Source organism: Lutjanus erythropterus, chromosome 21, assembly GCF_056507025.1.
Source record: "Lutjanus erythropterus isolate fLutEry1 chromosome 21, fLutEry1.hap2, whole genome shotgun sequence".
NCBI lineage: Eukaryota > Metazoa > Chordata > Actinopteri > Lutjaniformes > Lutjanidae > Lutjanus > Lutjanus erythropterus.
Window position 1 is genome coordinate 12,331,406 of NC_139337.1, and position 25,708 is coordinate 12,357,113.

The 25,708-nt window shown below is 39.8% G+C and overlaps 3 protein-coding genes across 4 annotated transcripts; 1 reads left to right on the top strand and 2 right to left on the bottom strand.

The window, feature by feature from the left end:
- Nucleotides 1-337: 337 nt before the first annotated feature.
- nanog (nanog homeobox) lies at nt 338-4,344 on the bottom strand. Its single transcript, XM_084747447.1, has 4 exons — nt 3,768-4,344; nt 2,040-2,422; nt 1,799-1,942; nt 338-769 (listed from the first exon to the last, which is right to left on the bottom strand). Exons 1-4 carry the CDS (start codon nt 4,174-4,176, stop codon nt 398-400), a joined length of 1,308 nt encoding a protein of 435 aa, XP_084603573.1. The 5' UTR covers nt 4,177-4,344; the 3' UTR covers nt 338-397.
- Nucleotides 3,189-20,761, top strand: ipo4 (importin 4). Of its 2 annotated transcripts, none has more exons than XM_084747444.1 (30): nt 3,189-3,449; nt 8,819-8,905; nt 9,032-9,111; nt 9,232-9,273; nt 10,187-10,316; nt 10,613-10,792; nt 10,928-10,993; nt 11,110-11,211; nt 11,344-11,427; nt 12,055-12,210; nt 12,335-12,388; nt 12,564-12,673; nt 12,845-12,953; nt 13,151-13,280; nt 13,450-13,563; nt 14,019-14,132; nt 14,336-14,459; nt 15,065-15,176; nt 15,279-15,409; nt 15,517-15,594; nt 15,853-15,910; nt 16,429-16,534; nt 16,806-16,999; nt 17,110-17,160; nt 17,482-17,607; nt 18,032-18,258; nt 18,357-18,489; nt 18,592-18,696; nt 19,511-19,580; nt 19,842-20,761. In XM_084747444.1, the coding sequence occupies exons 1-30, from the start codon at nt 3,378-3,380 to the stop codon at nt 19,970-19,972; spliced, it is 3,276 nt and encodes a 1,091-aa protein (XP_084603570.1). In that variant the 5' UTR covers nt 3,189-3,377; the 3' UTR covers nt 19,973-20,761. The 2 variants fall into 2 exon arrangements, with proteins under 2 accessions (XP_084603570.1, XP_084603569.1); XM_084747443.1 differs by lacking the exon at nt 3,189-3,449 and adding an exon at nt 8,067-8,435.
- On the bottom strand, nt 20,242-23,668 carry LOC146307380 (uncharacterized). The gene is made up of 4 exons (XM_084747448.1): nt 22,961-23,668; nt 22,780-22,879; nt 22,515-22,644; nt 20,242-20,907 (listed from the first exon to the last, which is right to left on the bottom strand). The coding sequence occupies exons 1-4, from the start codon at nt 23,053-23,055 to the stop codon at nt 20,816-20,818; spliced, it is 417 nt and encodes a 138-aa protein (XP_084603574.1). The 5' UTR covers nt 23,056-23,668; the 3' UTR covers nt 20,242-20,815.
- Nucleotides 23,669-25,708: the final 2,040 nt, after the last annotated feature.

Genomic DNA, 25,708 nt, shown 5'->3' on the forward strand with positions numbered 1-25,708 from the left:
GCGCAAAGAACACACCAATATACTTTAAATAGTTGCATATAAAAATAAAACTTCAAGATGAAAAAGGTAAAATACTTTTGAACATAAGTATGAACAAGGTATATATATACACACACTCAGCCTGACAAAAAGCATCCCAGTTAATTAGTCAGGACAAAAATGTAGAATACTTTTGAAGAGAAGTATGAACAAGGCATATATACACCCAGCCTGATAAAAAAGTACACCAGTTAGTTACAAAACAGTCAGGATAAAAAGGTAAAATACTTTTAAACAGATATGAACAAGGCATATATACACCCAGCCTGAAAAAGCCCCCCCACTTATTATAAAAAGAAGGAAAAGAAAATATTAACATGGCTGTTGGGTAACACTTAGAGAGAAGCTCAAACATGGACTACTGGCTGACGTTATGTACTATAGCTGTGTTTAAAGAGCTGCGGCTGTTGGCAGACTCCACATCTTTGCTTTCAAAGCTCGTATCGAGCCCAGTGTTTGCAGAGGCAATGCTGGTTGGGTTGAATGCAGTGCGGTTGTAATCATAATGGCTGACACCTGGGGGCATGGACCAGCCGGTCGCCTGGGGCCTGGTGGGTACTGCAGTCTGGTGTGGGCCAGAGGACCAGGAGGGATAGCCAGCAGATCCAGCAGCAGGGCCCATGGCAGCCAGGTAGAAAGCCAGGTTCTGAGGAGCGTTCTTCTTGAAGGCTGCCTCCATCACGTGCTGGTTGTAATGCTCCTTTAGCTGGGGCCGGGCTTCTCCCTGATACTGAAACAAAAGGTAGTTTACATTAGGATCCAGATTTGTAAACATTTACTCACGGCATATTGCTTGCTCATGTTTCGTCTCGCCTTTAAGGCCATAACTGGACTATAGTTATGCCTCCAGAATGGACGTCTTGCTCTATGTCCAAGCTACTGTTTCTCTGTTATCTGTTAACAGGAAACCTGGGCAGGACAATGATCTGATCCTACTGTATCAGAACGTTAAATGCAAGGCTTTTTAATTAAAGGTTCATTGAATTGCCCAATTTTGCAATAAAACAAGCATTAAATGTGAAAATATAAACATGCTCTTCTGAGTAAATACTTATACCATCAGTCCAAATTTGTAAGACAAAATGGCTATAAGTGGTTGAGTTAAAGAACATTTGTCCAAATACTTTTATTAGTGTAAAAAAATCTTCCAATTCCTCCAGTGAGAACAGGCCTGCAGTCCTTCCAAGTGGGTTGATGTGCACTTAACCTCTGTCCTCATATATAAAAAATGATTTGTCCTTATTTATAAAATGTGGAGAAGCAAACTGGGTGAAACTGCTGTTATGGCTTTTTTGAAACATGAAAATCAAAAAATGTGGGTACTATGCTTCTAATGATATTAATCATTACAATTGTCCAACAGCCAGATTCTGAAATAAGACTATATCACAGCAGAATTCTCAATTTCTGCATTTCCACCCTTATTCACGAGTTCCTCCATGCTATCCAGACAGATGCTACTGTGGTCACAAGGGGGCAAAGTTTACACACACAAATGTCAAAAACCTAAAGATGGTGACGGGATAACAAAGTTTAACTCTTGTTGATGAAATGTACAAACAGTTTGTGGTTGAAGGGAATTTTAGGCCGTGCAGTAGTTCAGGCCTTTTGTTGGTAAACCTGAATTTAAGGCATTTTAAGACCCATTACAACAGTTCTATAATAATATGGTGTAATTTAAAGACAATATTTCTCTGCAAATTTATGCATCCTCACTGACAAACCCTCCTATATACTGCAAATAATGGGAGCTACTTACAGTTGGGATATGTGGGGGAAGGTTGGTGAGAACGGGTCCACGGACTGGGCTGCCTTTGTTGGTGGTGTAACGCTCAGACACCCAGCTGGTGTCTTTCTGGTGCCTCCGCAGCTTCATCCTTCTGTTCTGAAACCAAGTCTTCACCTTTAAACCAAATGAAGGAGATCCAACTGATCAGACAGGGTTCAGGAAATTCAGTTTTGCTGTGCTCATGATCCAACAACATTCTTAAATTTCTCACCTGTTTGTAGGTTAGCCCCGTCAGTTCTGCCAGGTTCTTCATCTCGGCTGGTGTGAGGTACCTCTGCACACTGAAGCGCTGGACAAGAGTGGTCATCTGACTTTCTGAGAAGGCTGCCCTGACCTTTGTTTTGGGGTTATTTGCAGTGGTAGTGCTTGGGTTCTTTGGGGCAGGTAAGGGCACATGAAGCGAGGTGGGGTTGTTGGTGTTCTCAAACCCTGTGACTGCAAAAGTCCTTGGCTCCTCCATAAGAGAGCTGGAAACATCTTCAACAGCATCAGGGCTCCTGCTGCTTACCTCATCATCAAGATCTTTCTTCGCCCAGGTAGCAGGGTCTGCCTGGGGGAGAATCCCTTCTCCGCTACTGCCAGAGCTCCATGAATCTAAAGTTAAAGTCAAAGTCACTTGTCAAAGCACGTCACTATGTTACTGTGGGACTGGGATCTTTAGCCAAACCAGAGCAATTTAAAAGAACATAATGCAGATTGTTTTTATTTGTTAGTTGTGCAAGCAGCATTTTGTATAATTTTATTTTTTCTTACTTGGTTTTAATATATAAGTCTATATATATTTTACTCCATTTCTGCGTTTTCTTTTTAGTAAGTATTCAAAATTACAGTTGACAGTTTATCATTTCAGTGTTCTGATATCATTATGGACAGTAAAGTTTATTGTTAAACTGTAAAACATTACATATTTTGTTCACAAGTGGGATCATTATAAAAAATTGTATGTGGTGTATATATTCCATATAGTGCATATTATATTCTGTGTGAATAATATCAGCCAATACAACAATATCAAAAGTCCTTATTCCCAATATCAATATATGTCCCAAAAATCCCATCAGTCGGGCCCTACTTTATAAGCATGACATGTGTTCACAAATGCATTACAGTTTTATGTAACAAAATCCTGAACACCCGCAGTAAATTAATCAGTGTTGCCCCATATGAACATATAACTACCACATTTATTTTTTGTCACCATTGTTATTGGCATTTTGGGCAATAAACACACAAGGGGCAACAACCAATTGCTTAATTAGTCCCTGAAACAGGGAGTAGTAAATAGGCTGTAATAATACCATTAGGTGCCATGTTGTTCAGTCTCAGATGAAACTGAAAAATAGTGTACATTTTCGAGATTTGAACTTACTAATCACTTTCATGGTTTGCGTTTTATTTTGTCCGTGTAGTGAAACAATGAGACAGTCTGTGTAAAGATTTAATAGTAATAGTGCGTATTCTCAAATTCTATCGCGAGATGTCGTCACTTGCTCCAAAGGTACTCAGGAAAATCGGTGGCGGGACATTTGGGAAATAATATAAAAACGATATGGAGCTAAACTGGACTTCGTGGACAGTTCTCGAAGAACTTCTTGTCACTTTGGGCAGCCAACGTGGAGATGTGAGTACTGACACAAGGCCTTAACTACTCGTTAAATGTCCAGCTGTAACATCGAGGTCAACTTTCACTGCTACGTTGACCTCTCTGGTCATGCCTAGAAGGGAACCCCAGACCCGCCAATGATTTCGGGAGTGATCGTCTTACCCCAATTGTACTTCCCCTAATCAAGTGTTTCCTTGCCCTAAACCTACCCAGATTGTAACCACAGAGTTTCCACATTATAAAACATAATTAACGACTACAAAACTTTTTTTTGACAAATCAAGGGTTCCCTTCTAGACACGACCGAAAAAAACCTAGCTTGGGGCACAACTGTACCTGGTGAGGTGGTGTGCGCCTCAGAGTCACTGGTTGAGTCGCTACCGGCCCCCCTGGCCTCATGTACATGTTCTTCATAGGCTGCCCGGTGTGTCCCGGTCAGCAGCAGGCGGCCTGCTTGGGTGTCACCGAGGTAGACGACCCCGGAGCCCTGGTAGTGACAATGGCCGTTCATGGCATGCTGCTCAGGGCTGCGAGGCGGGGAGTCTTCCCGGGTCCTGGCGGTAGTGGCGTAGTAGGCCGGTGTCACCCCGGCGGTAGAGCTGCTCAGATCCATGACCCCACCGTCGCCCCAGCTGGTCATGTTCCCGTGGTTCTGCTCGGGCCCTGGTTGGTACACTAGGCCGTAGGCGTAGGCATGGTAAGAGGGGCTATAGTTGTAACTTATCTGCGTCTTCCAGTCTGCCATTGTGTGGTAGGTTTGTGCTTCGCAAAAGCGTATACACACAAAAAAAAAAGCAAGTCAAATAATGGTGCTTAAATTGCTTAAAATCCAGGAGCAGTATCCTGTAGACTTGAAGAGGCAGATAAAAGCGAGGACCTTTCCGGTTCAAATAAGCAGGGCTAATTAACCTTCAAAAAATCGCGGGCAGCCAAAGAGAGGCTGTTTATGAACACGTGTGTGGGTGTGGGCAGGTAGGTGGGTAGGTGTTCAGATTTGGACCACTCACAATGATCCACCCTTGATGGAAGGCAGTAATGCCATTTCATTGGCCACCTAATTCTTTGCTTTTTAAATGTTATTTTCAGTCTGGAGGAAAAAAACTATGTGAAATTAACAGAATCACCAAATACCAACCATTTTTAAAAATATATCTCACTTCTTTAACACTATTGCCAAGCTCTGTATTTACTAAAAAAAAAATCAAATAATACAGATACACTGAATATTTAAAAAAATCTTTTAGTTGTCTTGTCTCAATTCCACAGATTGGACAAGGGATAATGTCACAGTGTTACACATGGTGAATTTTAGTGGATTTGATTTGATTTGATCATTGCGTCATGCACAAACAATGTGCCACACAGCCCAAACAGGATTACAAAACACCAGAGACCGGACAGCAGAGAAGCAGCATGTTATAAATAATACTAAACAGATCAACAATTCCAACAATGGTAGCCAAATTTTAAGCATTAAAATCAAACAACATTCCATTTTCTCATTGTAAGTGCACCAGAGCATTTTGATCAGGCATTTCATTTAATATACATATTCTTAACTCATCAAAATAAGTACAAGAGAGGAGAAAAAATTTACTGGGTTACAAAAAAGGGGCAAAATGAGCGATTACTCCAGGTTTTTGTGAAAGATATAGGGAGCAAAATTCAAAGTATGCATATTGATGGGAGACTTCATCATTAACTAAATATCTGAGCTATATTAAAGTAAAGATAAATTGCACATATACACATAGGACATAACTATCTCCCCAAGTCTTTAGATGAACTGAAAACTTGTGTTTAACATCATATTTATGCCATGAAAAACAAACCAGGTAACTAATAGTGTTTACTCAGTACCTCAAGGAACCACAAGCCTGAATCCTCCCAAATGTGAGGACCAAAACTTGGATTTGCAATTCAGAGATATGTATATTAACAAGGCTTTTGAGGCTCAGGTAGTTAGCACTGGTGATATGTTGTGGTTGTATTTGTTTAGGAGCACGCCTTCAGCCATTAGAAGCATGTTTTATATCCTCATCAAAGAAAGGGCAGTATTGCAACTGACTGATGCACTTCATGCTAACATGTTCAGAGACGTGTTTTCATGTGCAGTTTTACACTACCTCTCACATCACCCCAACAAAACTAACATCTATACATTAAACATAACTTATTGACAAAAAAAAAGTATCCAAATGTATTGTTGATGTTAAATAAAGTTTAAAATAACCTTATAACATGCAGCCTTGTCAGCATATAAGCTCCAGCGCTTTTTGGCAGGAATCTGTTTAGTCCCCCGTTGTCGTGGTTAATTATATTTTCATGAGCGTCAGTCCCAGATCAATAGACTAAATATAGTATCTGGGTCTCAGGCATGAATAGTTTATGAATCACTAATACTGAGTCAGCGTTATTGTTGATGATTTAGAAATTCTTACATAAATCTAAGGCAGTGGACCCACTTACTAAGAAGTATTGGACACAGAATATTTCATCTGAAAGTGTGTGATACAGTAATACATTTGACCTCAAACAGGATTTAAACATATTTGTAAGTGTTTAATTTCTGCAGTGTTTAAAGACAGAGACTGTAGCTTTAAAACCCATCACAACTCCACCCTGTATAGTGGGTTTAGACATGTTGACGCAAACTTTACCACCATTTGCATTCCTTTTCACAAAGATGAATTAGATTAGCTTGAGTGTTACCATCAGAGTGATTGTTTGTGTTCAGCCTCTTTGACCGTATTGACTTGGTAATGAGTCAGTTAGCAATGAAATGATGTGAGAATAGTGAGCATAATGGGGACATTAACATTTCTACTGATCTCTGCCTGGACAGGGTGTTATGTTGTGTTCTTGTGTGAACTAAGACATACAGGAGGGGGGTGATGGTGTAGGTGTGTGTAGAGGTGGGTGAAGCGGTGTGCAGCGCATTTGCATTGGTATGTGCTGAGAGGAGGACAGGTTGGCCTTTGCTGACCTAGTATAATGCACTGTATTATTTGAGTGTATTTGTAAGGCAATTCTACAGTGAAAAAAGGTGTATATCTATGCATTTTAGCATAATCATTTTAATCAGTTATAATTTGTTTGCATGCCTTTTGTTTTGCTACTTCATAAACTTTGAGAGATTTTTTTATCTTCCTATGATAAATTTAAAACAGTAAATACTGATGTTAGGCATTAGTATATCTAAGAAACTAATACTGAATTAGACTTCTTGCTGTCCTCCTGTGATAAGTTACAAGATCAATTCCTCTGTGTTCTTTTTTCAGATAATGCAGATTAGTCACTGAGGTTGAGTTTTCAGTGATGGGTGTTTTGGGCGTGAAGTGCAAGACCAATCAGTCTCTCTTTTGTTGTCTGAAAAGTGTGTAAATTAACTCTCATGTGGCTAAATACAGGACACAGTTTATGGAAACAGTTGATCTTGGCCTGCAAAAATAATGCACTTTTCATACAATCCTTTTCCGTAGTTTAGTCAGTGACTGTGTTTTGATATAAATCAGTTGTTCAGGTTATTTTCTTAATGCCGCCACATTGAATGTTCATGTTGTGTTGACTTTGGAGGCCCCTGTGGACAAACTGGTAGTGTTTTCATCACCATAACCACAAAATACAACATAACAAATAAAATCATCTAAATAGAAATCTATGTGACGTCTTCAATTGTCTTGTTTTGCTCACAACCCAAAGATATACAGATCAGTTTGCTGACACAGAAGAGTTAAGAAACCAAACTTTATTCACATTTAAGAGGCTTGAGTCAGAGAAATTTGAACAAACAAACAAGCAACCACAATTAAATATATATGTTGACAGTGATCTAAACCAGTACACTCTATAAAGCATTGACATGCATAGAAACACGCTCAAGAAAGAGGCAGGAAAACATGAACAATAAAGCTGTGTCCTTTTCACAGTACTTCCTACTCCATGCTCCCTTTTCAGGGAATGTCAGTGAAATTAACTTTCCTTGACAAAATTTCTTCATTTTGAACACTCTGAAACATCACCAATACAGATATGTAGTCCTCCATGCGCTACACTGGTACTGTAACACCTTGATATTGATATTTGTTGCTGCTACTGTGGAAATTTTACACTACTGAAATGAAATATTGATTATACTGAAACAAAAATGGATACCTTTACTAAACTTCTTCTGTTGAAAATGTATTGTAACTTGTGAATGCATTTGATTTCATTTACAAAATATATTATGTAATTCCTAAACACATTAATATTAACCAGGCTATTTATAGATAATTATCATGGTATATTAATATTATGTAATCCATGATAATTATGAGTTTTACCAACTCAAAATGTCGGCATTTTACTTCCTGGATCATTCTGGCGTGTTTAAGGACAGCTTGAACAAATTAAAATGACTGTAAATGTGTAGAAATATAAAGTAACGTAACAGTGAAATACCAAAATAGTACCTCGAATCTGTAAGTTTACCAATTGCTCTCCACTATTTTAGTTTTAGAAAAAGTGCACGGTGCCCTCCTCTCCGCTTAGAGGCGCTGTTTGTTGCGTTCAGACTGAAAACACTGACAGCTGCCGCCGGTCCCTTTAACTGAACTCACATGGAACTGCTGGCCGGTTCGGCCCCGCGTGCTGGCAGTTGAGGCTGTAACGGACCAGACAGAGCTGGAGACTCGCAACTGTCACGCTCTCCTTTTCACTTTGATAATTTCGTATCAGGCTTTTCAAAAAAGTGAATTTTCACGATAAACTCGGTTACTAGGGATTAAACCCGCCGCAGAGGTATTGTTTACATATTTGACAGTTGTAGCATACTTGGGACACCGCTGGTTACTACACCGCGAAAGGACAACTCCTTAATCCAGCCGGATTTATCAGAAATATTAACGTTAACGGTCACAACAAATTAAACGAAGGTGACTCCTCAGAGTTGTCAAGATGACAGAGGAACTGGAGCAAATTCTTTCACAGCTGACACAGCCTGACAATGCAGTTATCCAGCAGGTAACGCCTGAAATAACTTTGTTCAAGTTAGCATTACTTTGTTTGACAAGTTGGAAAACTAACGATTAACGGTTATCGAATTAACATAGTTAGCTAACTTTGCTAAATTAGCGTCTGGTAACGCAAGGTTAGCTAACTGACAACAGTTGGCCATGACATTAAACGTTAGCACCACAGTCTATTTTACTGTCATTTAACCCAATTAACCACGACTAACTGAAACTTCATTGTAAAAAATAAATAAATTAATTAATTAATTAATTAAGACTTAAGTCATTTGGCTGTGCATTGTAATGTGTATTGGTGCCATGTAATTTCTGCAGTAATGTATGGTTATTTTGGCAGCCTGCCAATGTAGTGGGATCTCTTTTGTCCCCCTTTAGGCCACAGCCCAGCTGAAACAGGCTTTCAAAGACCCAGCCATCATACCAGCCCTGTGTGCGGTCATGAGTGGCTCCCAGAACCCTCAGGTATTTTGTGTGTTTCCAGGATATGTATCTGTGTTTGAGAGAGAGAGAATGACATGTTAGCTGTTGTCCCTGTGTACTTTAATCTGTGAAAGGTACGTGAAATAAAATCCTGATATATCCTCTTAGATTCGTCAGTCAGCTGCAGTGATGCTGAGGTTGAGGGTGAAGAAACACTGGAAGAAGATTAGCCCTAATGACAGAGAGAGGTTTGCCCATTAATGTTGACATTGAATAATTTCACATTATTCTAACACCACAATCAGTTGGTATCGGCCTTCCTAGTTGGAAATATGTTGTAATTTTGCTATGTGCCCTCATTCATGCAGCCTCAAGGCAGTGGTGCTGCAGGCCTTCATGCAGGAAACAGAGTAAGTCATGTCAGCTTTATTTATATAGCACATTCATACGACAAGCGTAAACTCAGCATGCTTTAGGATACATCATACATGACAAATATAAAATAACAATAATAAAGTATTACATTGTTAAAAACAAGCAGAACATGATAAAAACAAACACAATAAGAAGGTATTATTATTATTACCATTATTCTTATTCTCCTAAGAAACATTTTTAGTTCACTTTTATAAGAGAACACTGTTGTAGCCAGTCATGTGGAAGAGAATTACAGAGAGTAGGACCATAATGACTGAAAGCACCATATGCTCATTTAGAGTTGATTTTAGGTACAGTGAGGAGATCTTTATTTGATGATCTAAGGGATCTCTCTGGTGTGTGCTCAGTGAGCATGTCAGCAACATAGGAAGGAGCTAAACTATTAAAACATTTAAAAACAATAAGTAGTATTTTAAAGTCAATTCTTTGTTTTACTGGGAGCCATTGAAGAGAAGATAAAATTGGAGTTATGTGGTCAGGCCTTCTAGTTTTTGTTAAAACTCTGTCTCCTGCATTCTGAACAAGCTGGAGTTTATTCAATGTCTGCTTTGTCAGTCCAGCAAAAAGTGCATTACAGTAATCCAGCCAACTGGAAATAAAAGCATGAACCAGCTCTTCAGAGTCTGACTGAGACAAGAAGCATCTAACTTTTGATATATATCTGAGGTGATAAAAGGCAGTCTTAGAAATATGAGAGATGTGCTTCTGGTTCAGCATCTAAAATCACGCCCAAGTTTTTGACATGATCACATGGTGTAGTTTAGAGTAAGCTATTCAGTCAGACTTTTGACCTCAAGTGGGTATGGTCATATATAGCTATAAATGCTTGTGAAATGTCATGTATGAATGAGAATGAACTCTTGTCTATGTGTCTTTACTTTGCAGGCATACAGTGCAACACTCTCTCTCCCAACTGTGTGCTGTGATGGTTAAGCATGAGACACCAGACCGCTGGCCTGCCCTGTTGCAGCTCCTCAATGAATCCACCAAGAGCAGCAACCCTCATGATAGACAGGTACAAGACTCATGGAACACCTAGGAAATCAGATAGGGTTTGTTAATCTACTAATTTAACAGTAAAGGTAGGCATACAAAATTGTCAAAACTGTGTCAAAGTTGCCAGCATTTCTAACTAAATGATCAAGAGAAAACAGAATACTACTCCAATTTTGGTGCAGTTGATAAAAGTCATATGTTTGCTTTTTCATTTTATGACTCAAGAGTTACAGCTCGTTTATAGCAACAGTTCAGTTACATGCATTACATGGTCAGTAACAGCCTTTGAATATCAGTGCTCTTCTTTCCTAACAGGTTGGCCTTATGCTGTTGAACAAGGTGATGGATTCCAACCCTGAGCCGTTCAAGCCTCACTACTGCCAGCTCCTGCAGCTGTTTAGCACGGTGCTGCAGGACCACAACAATCCAACAGCCTTGTACTACTGCATCCTCACCCTCACAGCCATCACTGCATACACGGGCACAGAGGAGATGGTGAGGCAGTGTTACCACTTTAGCTTTGACATTACCTTTTGATATATCACAGATTAAGTTTAAAGTAAAACATGTTCATTTTGAACATGTAGAAGATTCATTTTAATGACTTAAGTGTCTTTTTTTCCCCTACAGAACCTGATGCGCTCTATCATCCCAAGTCTGATTGTTGCTCTGAAGCACCTCATCAAGGCAGATCAGGTAAACTGATTATGCTAAAGACATTTATACAAGTATTGCTGTATCTATTGCCACTTAAGTGTATTTAAGGGTATGGATAAATTAGACCTGTTAAACTAGTGGATTTGTTTGCACAGGACCAAGCCAGTGAGGCCATGGAGGTGTTTAATGAGCTCATGGAGAGTGAGGTGTCTATCCTCGTCCCTCATATTGCTGACATGGTCCACTTTTGCCTGGAGGTGAGAGCAGAGTGTCTTAACACTGTCTTTACTTCCCAGTTTGTGATCTGAATTTCATTTTAATTTCTGAACGCAAAGGGTCATACATGAGAATTTCTAACAACATATGTTTAATATCAATGTTTGTGTCAGGTGGGAAGTGATACTACACTGACTAACTCTCTGCGGGTGAAAGCACTCTCCTGTATTGCCTTCCTCATCAAGCTGAAGAGCAAGGTAAAGTCATGCATCAGCTACTATAAATAAATGACCTATATCTGTCCTTCAGTCCACATGAGTAACAAGGGTCAGGAATGAGACAACAAGTGTAGTCATGGTGCACCTCAATCCGTCTGCATTCTACAGATGAGATATTAGGCATCTGTCCCTCAGTCTTGTCTTGATTTTCATGGACATTCATCAAAGGTAAAGTTTTGGATACATTTCCTTCATTTCATTTTCATTTGAATTTGGGGAAGGATGTAGGAGTTTCTGGCACAAATTTGGCTACTTCAAAGCTGCAAAGAATAAGGAGAAAGAGAAAATAAAACAACTTTGTTTGACCAGCGTGTTTCAGCTTGTGGCCTTCATGAAGGTCTTCCATCTGCATTTAGGAAAAGAAATTACAAATAATAAAGTTCTTTGTTTTATCATACGTGAATAAATAGCTTTCAGACAAATATATAAAATGAAAGACATAAAAAGGACAGCAGTCATTTTTTTAATCCATGCAAACAAAAGATGCTATTCTGGCTAATTACATGCAGGGTCAGATAGTTTGACCACAACCAACACGCTTGGCTTAGTAACATTATATCGGCTAAATAAAAATAATAAATAATTTATCTTTTCTTTGCTTTGTAGACGGTGCTGAAACAAAAGCTGCTAAACCCCATCCTGCAGGCCATTTTCCCTGTGCTGGTTGCAGCTCCGCCACCTGGTGAGCAGGACCCAGAGGATGAGGAGGACGACAGCGGAGATGGCACAGACAATGACAATCCCAAACACTGTGCTGCTCAGGTGGTTATTTGTGCTGATATACAATGTTGTATTCTGTTGTGCCACAAAATGTACTTTGAACTGGCTTTAGCTGATTAATTGTGGAGTTGTAATGAAGATCAAAGTTTAATTCTTCTTCTTCCAGATTATTGACACTATGGCGCTTCATATGCCCCCAGAGAAACTGTTTCAACATCTGGTAAGTCAGCTAGATATTGATGTGAACAAGAACAGAGGTGTTATGTTAACGTGAATTTTTCATTTCTTTTTTGTTTTGGTTGTGATGAGTTCTTAAAACTGCATTGTGCATTTAAATAGCCCTGGCTCTCATACCCACCTCTTGACAATGTACTCTGTTGTGTCTTGTGATTTAGACACCCCTCACTCAGACCTGCCTTGCCAGTGAAGACCCCTACCAGAGGAAGGGGGGTCTCATGTGTCTTGCTGTGCTGGCTGAAGGATGTGCTGACCACATACGCACCAAGTACGGCCAGATGACATGGAAAAAAGTTCCCTATATATTTTTTAGTGTTTTTCTTTTTTTCTTTTTTTTTAAATGTATCATTTATTTTTCTCTGAGGACACACATTCTTGGTTATGGGTAGTCTTGTTGGCTGACTAATGACAATCACCTTTTTGTCTGTATCTGTGTTAGGATGCTGTCATCAGTGCTGCAGACAGTCTGTCAGAGCCTTTCTGACAGTAATCAGGTGGTCCGCAGTGCTGGCCTTTTTGCACTGGGACAGTTCTCTGAACATTTACAGGTGAGGCAACACAGACCTCACAGCAACATGTACAAACGCTGACAGTTCAGATGTGAGACTAGGAGTGGATACAAATGACAGTACAATATTTGATCTCTAGTCATTGACTCACTTCGAAAAAGAGTGCCTCTTATGTATTATAGTTTCACAAATATATACTTCTGTTGACTCACTTTGTTTTCCACCTATTCCTTCAGCCTGAGGTGAGCAAGTATTGTGCAGAGTTGATGCCTTTGCTGCTGGCCTACCTTTCGTCCTTGAATGAGGCCAAGGTCGGCCATGTGACTAAGGCCTTTTATGCTCTAGAGAACTTCATGGAGAACCTAGGTAAGCTGAAAAAAGTTTAATGCAATGACTGACACAGTAGAAGCTGCACATCCAGTAAACCTGATCCAGTAAATTATAAGCTAATTTGCTTTTGCCAAAGTTGTTTTAACAGGATTGACTTTGTCTGTACTTTATTTGCTTTATCTCCTCTCACTATTTTGCTAAACAGGAGAAGATATTGAGCCCTACTTGCCTACATTGATGGAGACTATGCTGTCTGCCCTCAACAACACTGAAACCCTCAAGATAAAAGAGCTTGTTGTGTCTGCTATCGGTGCCATAGGTAAGAAGCTGTTGAACATTTGACCAAAGACCTGAACAAGAGAATAATGATGCATATTTTTTCTGACCTACTGTGTAAGCTTAACACTATATTTTACCCTGGTAGGGTTCAGTTTTCATCCAAATTCAAACACTAAAAAATAAAAGACGGTTGTCACAGTCAATATAGTAGTATTACTTTGATCATCAGTTTCCCAGTCTGTATTAATTTATCTTATGATGGTGTTTCTGATATGGAGGGCTGAGAGAGAGTAGTTGCACATTTTAGCCAAACGAGGCACCAGGTCATTTCTGACTGAAGGAGTGTTAGTCAGTGTAACCATGATGTTGGGTTGTTGGTGTAATATTAACTATTAACACTTGTTCCACTATGACACAAACTTGTAAAAAATGTTATTACTGCTTGGATCAAAAATCAAGTGACCCAAGCCCCATTATGAATTACTTTTGAAACAGCCAATGCTTCCAAGGAACTGCTGGTGCCCTACTTCCCTCCAGTTATCGAAAGCCTGAAAGGTTTTCTGACCACCACCACAGAGGAAATGAGGTCTCTGCAAACTCAGTCCTTGGGTAAGTAAAGCCCACACATTTGCAAAGAAAAAGGAAGAAGTTGTGATGTTGGTACATTGAGAACAGAAATCATGTTTATTGCTTAACCATAATAGCATCTTCTCATACAGACAATGTAGTTTCACTCAAAATCTCACTGAAAAACAAACTCAACAGCATGAAAAAATGAATGTATATCTATTATCTTTTGTTGCTGCTGTTAGATACTCTCTCGGTGCTGGCTCGTACCATTGGCAAAGATGTCTTCAGTCCTCTAGCTGCAGAGTGTGTTCAGCTGGGCCTCAACCTCACTGACACCATTGATGACCCTGACTTGAGACGCTGCACGTATGTAATTTGTGTGTCAGTGTTTGGAGGGTGTTTTTTTTTTGGTTTTTTTTTTGTCTTCACTCAAGACACCACTTCAGACCAGTGTTTTGTAGTTTTCATTCTTTTTTTTAAATTTCGTTTCCATTCAGTTCAGTTTCAGAGTGGGTTTGCTTATTTTAATTGAGTTTTTATTGGGTTTTTTGTTCTTGTTTTAGTTTTTGTGTTGATGGATGTGACCAAATTGACAAAGACTTAAACTGAAGACATTTCCTGTGTACTTTTCCTGCATACTTTTGTTTTATTTTAGTTGGTTTTGTAAGTACAAAATATTGTTTCAGATAGTTTTAATGTTTTTCTAAAGTCTAGTTTTATTTTTTATATTTGTCACTTAGTTTTAGTTTTCAGTGTTGTTTTAGTTAAGTATAATAACCTTGGTCCCCATACACAGTCCGTTTAGTTGAAATCTTAAACTGAAAAGTAAAAAGCTATTTCTTTACAGACAGGAGTATACATACCATTGTTATTATTTGAATACAAGATAAATAACAGGACATCATAGATTCCAAATGTTATTTGTTTTCTGTAACCTTTACTTCACCTCTCTTTTTGCTTCCCTCTGTCAGGTACAGTCTATACTCTGCTGTAGCCACCGTCAGCCCAGACTGCCTGACTCCTCACCTTACTGCCATTACAACAGTCATGCTGCTTGCCCTCAAGTCCAATGAAGGCATTACGGTATAAATCATTCAGACAACACTGTGAAACCCACAGGCTGTTCATAATATAAATAATAATGCAGCCTTTCAGTTTTCACACCCTCCTCTCCTGTCTCTTCAGGCACACCTTGAGGAGGACAAGACCTTTGTCCTGCTGGATGACGACGATGATGATGACCACAACGAAGGGGAAAAAGATGTGGATGATTTTGAGGAGGAGGAAACTGAGACAGATGTCCATGATGTTGCAGGGTAAGGGTCACGCACACGTACACACATATACCTCCATACATGTATATTTACCAACCCTGTTGAGCAAAAGACTGCTCTCACTCCATCTCTACCTCTCCATCTGTCAGGTTCAGTGTGGAAAATGCCTACATTGATGAGAAGGAGGACGCCTGTGATGCACTGGGAGAGATTGCCATTAGCACTGGGTAAAAGATATTTACAGAGGCGTTTATATGATGGTTCTAGTATCTCTCCTCAAGTCTGACTCTATTTTCATCAGTCATTAAAGTAATATGTGTCCAATTATGTCCTAAATTGTAATTTTGTAGGTAGTCTTGAATAGTGTATTTATTTTCAGTCTGATTTAGTCAAATATGTTATTAAAAAGACTGACATACTAACTTTATGTCAGACATTTCTTGTGTGCATGTTTTAACTTTTGTTGCTGTGGTTTGTCCTGACAGTGCTGCCTTCCAGCCCTTCCTGGAGTCCAGCTTCCAGCAGGTTTACGAGATGAGAGATGTAAGTCACTCTGGGTGGCTGGTCAACCCCAGTCAGCATGTCTAATGTACTGTGAAGGGCATCATGTGGTCTGTATCTGTGCATATGTTGTGTCTTGGTGAGTTTTTGTCTGTTTATAAATGGGAATGTCTGTAGGTAGATTGATAATGCGATCCTTCAACTTTTAATGTGTCTTATTATATATGTCTTATTGGAAGTGATGAACATAGACTTAACTTTTCAGTAAGACTTTGACCCACTTATGCATCCAAGGGTGAAGCATTTCCTTTTGCACATGCATTATACTGCATCCAACTCCATGTCTCATGTAAAACAGTTTGGACAGCACTGAATCTGTTATTTGGACATCAGAGAAAAAAATCAGTTTTTGGTTTGTTTTTTTTTTACCTTTGTGGCAATCGGAAATTGTGGTAGTACAGATTTCAGTATTTTTCAATACTTTCATATTTTTGAGACTAGAACAACTGAAAACGTTTCTGTTGCATTTTGTGTGATGTTGTGTGCCCTTCCCTCTTCAGTTTCCCCATGAGGACGTCCGCAGGGCAGCATTTGGAGCCATGGGCCAGTTTTGTCGAACTCAGTACCAAGTTTGGAAGGAGAATCCTGTTGAGGCCAACCAGCAGGGTAAAGCCTCTCTTCTCATGAACTCTGCACTACTGTTATTATATTAAGGAAATACAAAAATGGGCACTACTGATTTCTATTGCAGTGGGTATTGTTAATGAATAACATCAAGGGAGAAAAGGTGGACAGATGTATACTGTAAGATTATATATATTTCCAACAGTGAAATAGAGGCCACCAAGTTTTTTCTTTTTCTTTTTTTTAAGACTGTTGAACAGAAATCAATACAGTTGCCTTCCTCATCCCTTTACACCTTGTATCCCTCCACCAGCCCTACAGAAGTTGCTGGAAGTGGTGATTCCTTGCTTTCTGGAAACAGTGCGAACAGAGCGTGAGCGCTATGTTGTGATGGGTATCCTGGAAGCCATGAACAGTGTCATCAAGTTCTGCAAGGAGGAGGTTTTCAAAAACCCCTCACGCCTGAAGGAAATCAGTGAGGTCATCCGTGATGTGCTCAAGAAAAAGGTAAGAGGAGACTGATGAGGATGGGGAGATGGCTTTGTTTCTGAAAGCTGAGGTCACTGAAGTTATGCTATTAATTCTCCACCATTGTTCTTTCTTTTCTTCCTATGCAGACTGTTTGTCAGGATGGTGGAGGTGATGAAGCTGATGATGAAGAGCAACAGGTTGGCTGTCCTCTTGCAGCATATCAGTCACTAACATTCAAGTCCATCTACACATGTACAAGACATCTATTGAATGTCATAACATTAGAACAGATTTGAATGAATATGAATAGGCATGACTGTGGATAGAACATGTTAATTTATTCATATGAAGGCAATACAACAGCACGCTTAATAGAAGGGATATGAATTTTTTAGATATTGAATCTGAGACTGCTTTTTTGACTTTTTTTTTTAACCTATTATTTCCATATTTCTGTATGCACATTGCTGTCCATTTACTCAGTTTTGTCGATGTTCTCTCTGCTCCCTCTGGTTCAGGCGGAGTATGATGCAATGCTTCAGGAGTTCGCCGGAGAGGGAATTCCCCTGGTGGCCTCTTGTGTACCTGCAGACAACTTTGCCCCTTTTCTCAACGACCTGCTGCCTCTCATCATGAGCAAGGCTGTAAGTGTGAACCTGTTGACACAGGATTCAACAGAAGTCTGGTCATTCACACATTTTCTCAGCTCATTTTTTTCATTTTCAGAGAGACCAAAATTTGTCCTCAAAATTGGTTATTCACTTTAATACAAAAATTGCTGTTTGGTTGCTTTAAAGGGTGAAAATCTGACTAGAAATAAAGTGCATCTTGTGCCTGAGGCAAAAAAAAGTAACATGCTCTCTATATCTATGAAGTTCTTGACATCTATAAAACAACCTTCTTCATAATGACTAAATTCTTAACTACAGCAAGGATACATTTGCCTTCTGGAGTCATTAGTAAAGGTCTGGGGTAGGATCATGCAAATCTTTGTTATTTAGCTGTGGTGTAGTGCCACAAAGTAATGCCTTTCTCATTATCACACTAACTGTCTTTCTCCCTCAATAGAAATCTTCGTGCACGGTGGCTGAACGGTCCTTCTCTCTGGGGACAATTGGAGAAATCCTGCAAGCCCTTGTGAACGTGCCTGGGGGCCGAGGAGTAGCAGGCCGACTGTCCAACCGTTTGCTTTCTGTGCTGGTAGCTGGAGTGAAGGACAATGATGCTGAGGTTCGCAACAACAGCGTGTTTGGACTTGGATGTCTGGCCCAGGCAGCTGGACCCATCATTGTATCGTATCCTTTTTACTGGTGTGTGTGCATGTGGTTGTGTGTTAATTCATGATTTAAAACACAAAAAACACACAGGTTTTCCTTAGTGACGTGTGTTCCAGAGACTTTCCCATGATGCTGTCTGTGTTTTCCAACCTGCTGACTAAAGAGTCAGACCTCAGGGTGATTGACAACCTGTGTGCTGCCCTCTGCAGGATGATCATGAGCAATGTGGATGCTGTCCCACTGGAGCAGGTAGATTTACAGCTCACCACAAGTGACCTTTCCTGGTGAAAATGTATTGTGAAAACTGTTTAGGTAGTTCAGTCAGATGACACACGGTGTGCTCTGTAACAGGTTGTGCCAGCTCTGGTGGCTCGTCTTCCCCTCAAAAAGGACATGGAGGAGAACAAGACAGTGTTTAGCTGCCTGGCTATGCTCTACACACACAGTCCTGATCTGGTACCGTACAAACACTATTTACACCTGCAATTAGAATCCCTGTGTACAAGATTGACTTTCTGTCTCCATTGATATTCAAGCTACTTACAACATGAGCAGTAATACTCTCAAAAATGACTGTCTATATGTAGTCCAGAAAATGTCTTTCCTGTCTTTCAGAAAACTATTGGTATTTATTTGATATTCAGGCAAATTCATTTATTATTTGAAGTTGCATACAACAGTGTATCAGGGCCATTGTAGGTACAAAATAAATAAATAAATGAATAAATAGAAATCATGAATTTACAAGTAAAACCTTGACTATTCTCTGAGACTAAAATCTTAAAGTCACAAGAAAAAAAAATTATGACAAAAGACTTGAATAGTCTAAACTTTATAGTCTTATTGGATATCTTTTTTTTCTCATAATTTGCCATTTTTGTGATATGTCTTGATATTTAGATTTTGGAGCAGCTGTTCATGTTTAAAATGATGTCAACATAAGTTCATACATGTGGACAGACATCAGGACAATCTTTCAGTTATTTTTTTTATTACATTATGTTTTATACAGTATTACTACAACACATTATGCATGCATACAGCATATTTTAACTCTCTGTATCATGCAGTCTTAAAGAATTCAAACCGACTTTAGCAATTTAACAAACAGAGAGGAAAGCATTTTGATTCAGAAGAATCATCAGTTTTAACAAATATAACATGCTTCAATGACAATTCTCATTCTCAGACATTATGTGAATGTGGTCTATGGACTTGGACATTATTGAACATTTTCATCATATTTCATGTAACCTTTTACTCCTTTCAGATTGTGAAGCTAATGAAGCCCATAGTTGCTGCTTCCAGTCATGTCTGTGGCAACAAGAACATTGATACAGGTGAAGTTTTCTTTGGATAACATTTTTACTGCACTGGCAGTGTCAGACTGAACTGAATGCTCAAACTCTTCAGTTTTAAAGCTCTCTGTACATCTAAAGTTATTGGAAAAACAAAGAAAAAACAGCACAGTTGACACACTCTGTTCACTGCTGCACAGTCCTCTCATCAGGATTCTGTTGTAACATGTTGGTATTCATCTATCATCTGTCTTTAGTGTTTTCCTGTCATCCCTCAACTCTTTTTTTGTCTTTTCTCAACAGAAACCCAGAAGTCTTTGGCCATGCTGATGAAAGAATTTGCCCAGCGCCACTCTGCAGACTTCCAAGCAGCTGTGACCTCACTTCCTGGAGAGCAGCAGGCCAAACTCAATGCGGCCATGTCAGCCTCATAGCCCGCACACACCCTTGTGTGAGAAAGCCAGCCAAAACAATTAATTTTTATACTGTAGGTGGAAAATGGGACAGTTATTTGAGACGTTTCTCTAAAATAATCTAAACACAGCACTTCAACCATTCTAATATAGTTATTGTCAAGTTCAGCAGTTATGCTTCAGAGTATTAACTTTTTATTTATTTGCTTAAATGCATGCTATGTTGAATTTTTATTATTTTAAGAGTTAACGGTTTACCATCCTGTGTTGTTACCATTGTATTTTGTTTCTCTGTGATTGCTGTCAAGTGCTACTATGAATTGCTGCTGTCCCCTTTTTGCCACTGTTTGGATGGATCTCTGGCTTTGCAATGTGTGAAACAATGAATTTGATCTGATAAATTTAAGTTTTCATTCCCATCTCCCAGGGGACCGTAAAGTTTTGATCCCTGTGCGTTCTCTTCTAGCGTTGCCTTACTCTGAGATTTAACCCCCAGAGCTAACTGACTAACTGAAAACACTGAGCTAATAGGCCACACTCACTTGTTATATTAAAAACAGCACTTACTTTATCCCCCGTTCACTGTGTTAGTGCTTATAGCAGCTCAGCCTGTTTGAAAGTATCTTACAATACATATTTGAAAAGTGCAAGAGATTTTTTACAAAAGCTACAAATATGTAACATGATGCTACAATGCTGGCAAGTTTCGCTGTGCAGTTAATGTCAAGCCGTTCAACCTTGCCTCACTGTAGAAACTGAAGACACTTTGAATCCTCTAAATAAATGCAAACTTGCATCTTGGAATCAAAATGGAGTTCAAAACTGTGCTTTGTGGTGGATTTGTGATCGTCACTCTGTTGCTCCTCAGATTTCCCGTTGTCCCTGTGCCTCGGTGAACTCAGGCTGCTGGTTCTCCAATGCCATAGTCATCTGTACCGGTGCCAGTTCATTCTCCACTGACATAGACAAAGAGAGAGAGGTTCTTTTTAAACATGTGCCACTGAAACCACACAGATATACCAGTATGTAGTAATGATGAAGGGGACAAATACCACACCTTTGGAGCAGCTATGGAAACAGCGCAGTGAAGGTGTACACACAACACAACTGACACATCTACACATCTGTGCGTATTCGCATCTCATGTTATCTTTAGTCACACAACCAGTCTTGTCATTCTATTAGTAGATTAAACAAATAAGAGAAATAAATGGCCGTGGTTGGAACAAGTCAAACGGATTTTCACAAATTCCTGATATTGTTGAGGTCTGCAGTTTTGTGTGCACACTGATGTAGTGTTTTTGGTGATCTCATTGCAGTGCCTGAGGCTCTGGCACACTGCTGTGATCTACATCAGTCTGACAGTTCACCTGTTATGAGAGGTTGCCGCACACTGCAGCAGGGTGGAGTGATTTTTGGGGTATGATTGCACAAATACAGAAATAAATCCTCCATACACTGGAAAAAATAGAAGCACAGCACTTTTGTTTTAATGAACAGCTGTGGCTTGGACTGCTTACAATAAAAAGCCACTCTAAAATGTTCAGTTCTATCTTGCAAAAAGGCATTTATTAGACATTGAAATAGCGCTGTTTCACATATATTTCCCAGGAGGTTAAAGTCATGACCTGTCCTACTCTTCCTTTCATTAGCTTACCCTAATATTCTCACCCTAACATTAACCAATCGTTTCTAATGCCTAAACATAACTAACCCAGCCAATGAAGTCAATGAGCACAAGTGAATCAGAGGCTGAGTAGGGCAGGGTCATGACTTTGCCCTCCTGGGAAAAAAATGGTAGCTGTAACTCTGTGTGACATAGCCATAGTTCAGTGCCTGATAAATGTTTTTTTCCTAGGATAAATAACAAATGAATAGTCATGATTAGGACAACTCAGACAGATTTTCACAAATTCCTGATGGTGTTGAGGTCTGAGGTTTTATCTGCACACTGATGTAATGTTTATGGTGACTTCATTGCAGTGCCCGACCCTCTGGCACACTGCTGTGATCAGTCTGACAGTTCACCTGTTATCACTCACACTGCAGCAGGGCTGAGTAACGCTAAGGGCATGGTTGTGCACATTCAGAAAAAACATTCTATTGTATGCTTAACAAAAATAGAAGCACAACACTTGTTGTTCCCATTGTTCATGAGTTGAAATTAAGGATCTATGATTTTTTCTGTGCATGCACAAGGTGTATTTTTGTCAAATTTTGTTCACAAATTTGTTAAAGTCTGAGTAAGTGAGCACTTCTCCTTTGTCCAGATAATTCATCCACCTGACAGTAGTGGCATATAGAAATTCTAATTACAAAGCATGATTATTGCATATGTAAAATTTGCAGTTTTATTGTGAAAAAAAGACATTTATTAGGCACTGAACAATGGCTGTTTCACACTGGGCTAATTCCATTTTCCCCAGTAGGGCAAAGTCACGACCTGATTGGCTCATACTTATGCCCTTTGTTGGTTAGTTATTTTCAAATTATTATCAGATATCAAATGTTATCAAATATTTTTCATATTTGATTGGTCAATTGGTCAATTTTAACTTCACACCTGTAGATCTTTGTTTCCAGGGCAGGATATCCATTCCTGTACGACAGAAGGAGCGGTCAGTGTGGGCCTCAGTGCTGTACAGGACCTCCTGCAGCTGTTTGTCTCCAGGTTTCTGGGCTTTCACTCTCACCTACAACAGGATACAAAATTTGCAATTGCAATTTTACTGCCGTGGTTCAGACATTTTTTGATATGATTCCAGGTAATGTAGATCAAGACCAAAAAGAAACTCAAAATTGGAACATGAAGTCTTGCTCCCTCCTACCTCTAGGATGGTGATCTCCTTTTCCTTCAGCTTCCCTGCTTTGTTCTTAACCTGTGTCTTCTTGGTGTCGACCCACACCACCCTCTCCTTTACTTCTGACCTGGACACACATAAGCACACAAACTTGGTGATAAATCTGCATTTTCCCTTTTAAGACCCCTCGATCTGAGAGCAGACTCACTCTTCGATGCCCAGGTCGGCCAGTGTCGTGTCCAGGAAGGGGAACGGTTGGTGCGCCGGGTCGGGCTGCACCTGGATGGGCAGTGTCACCGACATGGGGAGGTCCCACTCCAGCTCAACACGCACCAGCGCCCCAGGCGAGTCCCTGTCTGCTGGGCTGTCCGATCCCCTGTTGGCCTGCTGCTCCACATTGGCCTCCCCCTCCTCCAACAGGCTTTTTGACTCGTCCGCCGCCAGCTTGACTTTCTGATCAGTATCTCAAAAAAGAATGTGATGTATCCCTCGTTCTTGCCAGTCTTATCTCTGTGACTGATGCTCGATATCTGCACCTTTTGTCTCCCAGTGGTTCTGTGTTGCAGATACCGGCTGGTTTGCTCTCCTCCTCTCGGGGCTGATGATTCAGAGCTCTGCCTCTTCTGATGATAAAGGCCTCTGGAAAGTGTGAGTGCGTCTGATGCCTGCAGACTTGTGCTCTGCCCTCCTGGTTGATATAACCAGCCGGTATCGATGTGTGTTATGTGTCACTCAGCTGTTAGGTTTATTAGACTGTCAGGGGGGTGATGGACGGATGGTGCTGTTTGTGCTGCCAGGTGGCCTTGTGGGTTATCAGTCGACCCAGGCCTGCGTGAAGTCAGAGTGTTGGGTTGAACATGTTTTGACTGTAAATAGAGGAAGTCTGTAGCCTAAAATACTTTCAGGCAAGGAAGAAATAATTGAGAACCGAATGCTTTATGACTTTGAGATAGCCTGAGAAAAATAGTTCCTTTAACAAAGTTAAGGGGCAAACTCAACCCAAATTAGTTTTATGGTGTTTCTCTTTCAGTCATTCCAGCTGAAAAACCTAGCTAATATTTTAGCATTTTGGCTATCTAGCAAACCATGCAAGTTTTGTTAACTCTTTAGCTAGAGAGCAAAGAATATAACAATAACAATGTTTTTACTATTTTTTTAGTTCGTTGTGAGACAGTGCAACATTTTCTGAACTTTTTGAGAAGCTAGTGAATCTGTAATGTTTTGTTAATGAAGACAGAGCATCTGAAAGTTTCCTGCCTACTAGCCCCAACATATCTCAAATTTAAATATTTTGAAAATTATTTCTTTTTTTTTTAATTTGGGTAAGCAAACATCTCCATATTGATCGATGTGCAAGAGAGCTCTGCTTGATTTTAAATCTGGATTTACTCATTTTAATCTTAGTTTTGCTAAAGCCTGACTAGAACTAAAATTTGTTTAAATTCATCTTTGTTGGTGCAGCCCATAAATATAATGGTCACATAACAACAGGCCAAGAGGTCACTTCAGCGTCAGTGTGGACAACAGATTTATGATGTGTATAATGAGATGATCCACTCCTCCACTCCTCATTTGTCTCTTCTGCTCATCTGTGGCCTCTCTCTCATTTCTCTGACAGTTTAGGTGAACAGCAGGTTGATATATGGGCCCTTCACAACACAGCGTCACGTAGTCAGCTTTTGAAAAATGTGTTCTTGCTTTATCTTATGAGGGGACACAAACATGGGACACGTGTTGTCCCATGCTGTGGAGCGTGTATGTGTGTGTGTGTGTGTCTGTTCTCCTGTACAGTACAGCCGGGATCTCTTCCCACCAAACCAGCACTCTGGACTCTGCATGTCACATTCCATGGGCAGCCACAATGAATCCTCTCACAGTGATACCAGCCTTACGTCAGCAGCACTGTGAAGGGACACAAATTATGCAAAGGCACTGGAATGTATAGAGCCAAAGGGAGGCTGACTTTATATTCAGCAGATTATGGAGGCACATGTTGGATTTCCTGCTCATTTAAGTGGCTATTATCAGTGGATAACCTGACTACTTGTATGTGAAAAGGGTTATTTTCGGTGATGAACCCACAGAGAACTGTCATTGAACTCCTCAGTTTCCCTCACTTTTATGGTAATTTTTAGCTCCTAGATTCTCAAACTTTGATTCAAGTACCACTCTCTCCTACCTCTCCTATCTCTCATCTCTCTTACAAAATTAAATAAATTAATTTAAAAACATACAATCACAATTCTACAAAATTTTGAATGAAAAAGCTTAAACTATGAAATCACTGAAATGTAATCTACACTGGCAAGAAAAAGTATGTGAACCTTTTGGAATTTCATGGTTTTCTGCATTAATTTGTCATAAAACATCTGATAGTCATCTAAGTCAAGGATTATACCAAATATAATGTGCCTAAAACAATAGCACAAAAAAATTCTGATCTTTCATGTCTTTATTGAGAACAACCGTAAAAACCTCAGTGCTAGTGGAAAAAGTATATGAACCCTCGAGTTAACCTCAAAAAAGCTAATTGGAATCAGGTGTTAGCATACCTGGAGTCTTAAGAAAATGAGTTTGCAGGTGTGGACTAGAGCTACTTTGAGTTTACCTTTTGAGTTTACTCCGCACAAGAAGAATACGCTTGTCACAGCCAAAGATTTGAAGGCGTCATTGGAACTGGCTAACATCATGAGTCTACAGTACGTAAAACATTGAACAAGCAGGGTGTCTATGGCAGGACACCATGAAGGAAGCAGCTGCTTACTAAAAAGAACATTGCTGCACGCCTGAAGTTTGCGAAAGAGCACAATGACACTCCACAACGGTATTGGCAAAATGTTTTGTGGACTGATGCAACTAAGATTGAACTATTTGGAAAGAACATGCAGCACTGCATCCTGGTGTAAAAAGGGCACTGCATGTCATCATGAAAACATCAACCGTAAAGTATGGTGGA

Excerpts from the sequence above, each read along its gene's own strand:
- ipo4 (XM_084747444.1), top strand. The coding sequence starts at position 3,378 with ATGGAGCTAAACTGGACTTCGTGGACAGTTCTCGAAGAACTTCTTGTC. Across the intron at positions 13,281-13,449 it reads GAACTTCATGGAGAACCTAG|GAGAAGATATTGAGCCCTAC; the intron begins GTAAGCTGAAAA and ends TTTGCTAAACAG. Across the intron at positions 17,161-17,481 it reads CTGATGATGAAGAGCAACAG|GCGGAGTATGATGCAATGCT; the intron begins GTTGGCTGTCCT and ends CCTCTGGTTCAG.
- nanog (XM_084747447.1), bottom strand. The coding sequence starts at position 4,176 with ATGGCAGACTGGAAGACGCAGATAAGTTACAACTATAGCCCCTCTTAC. Across the intron at positions 1,943-2,039 it reads CGGGGCTAACCTACAAACAG|GTGAAGACTTGGTTTCAGAA; the intron begins GTGAGAAATTTA and ends TTTGGTTTAAAG. Across the intron at positions 770-1,798 it reads TTCCCCCACATATCCCAACT|TATCAGGGAGAAGCCCGGCC; the intron begins GTAAGTAGCTCC and ends CTTTTGTTTCAG.
- LOC146307380 (XM_084747448.1), bottom strand. The coding sequence starts at position 23,055 with ATGTCGGTGACACTGCCCATCCAGGTGCAGCCCGACCCGGCGCACCAA. Across the intron at positions 22,645-22,779 it reads AGGAGATCACCATCCTAGAG|GTGAGAGTGAAAGCCCAGAA; the intron begins GTAGGAGGGAGC and ends ATCCTGTTGTAG. Across the intron at positions 20,908-22,514 it reads CTGGAAACAAAGATCTACAG|TGGAGAATGAACTGGCACCG; the intron begins GTGTGAAGTTAA and ends TGTCTATGTCAG.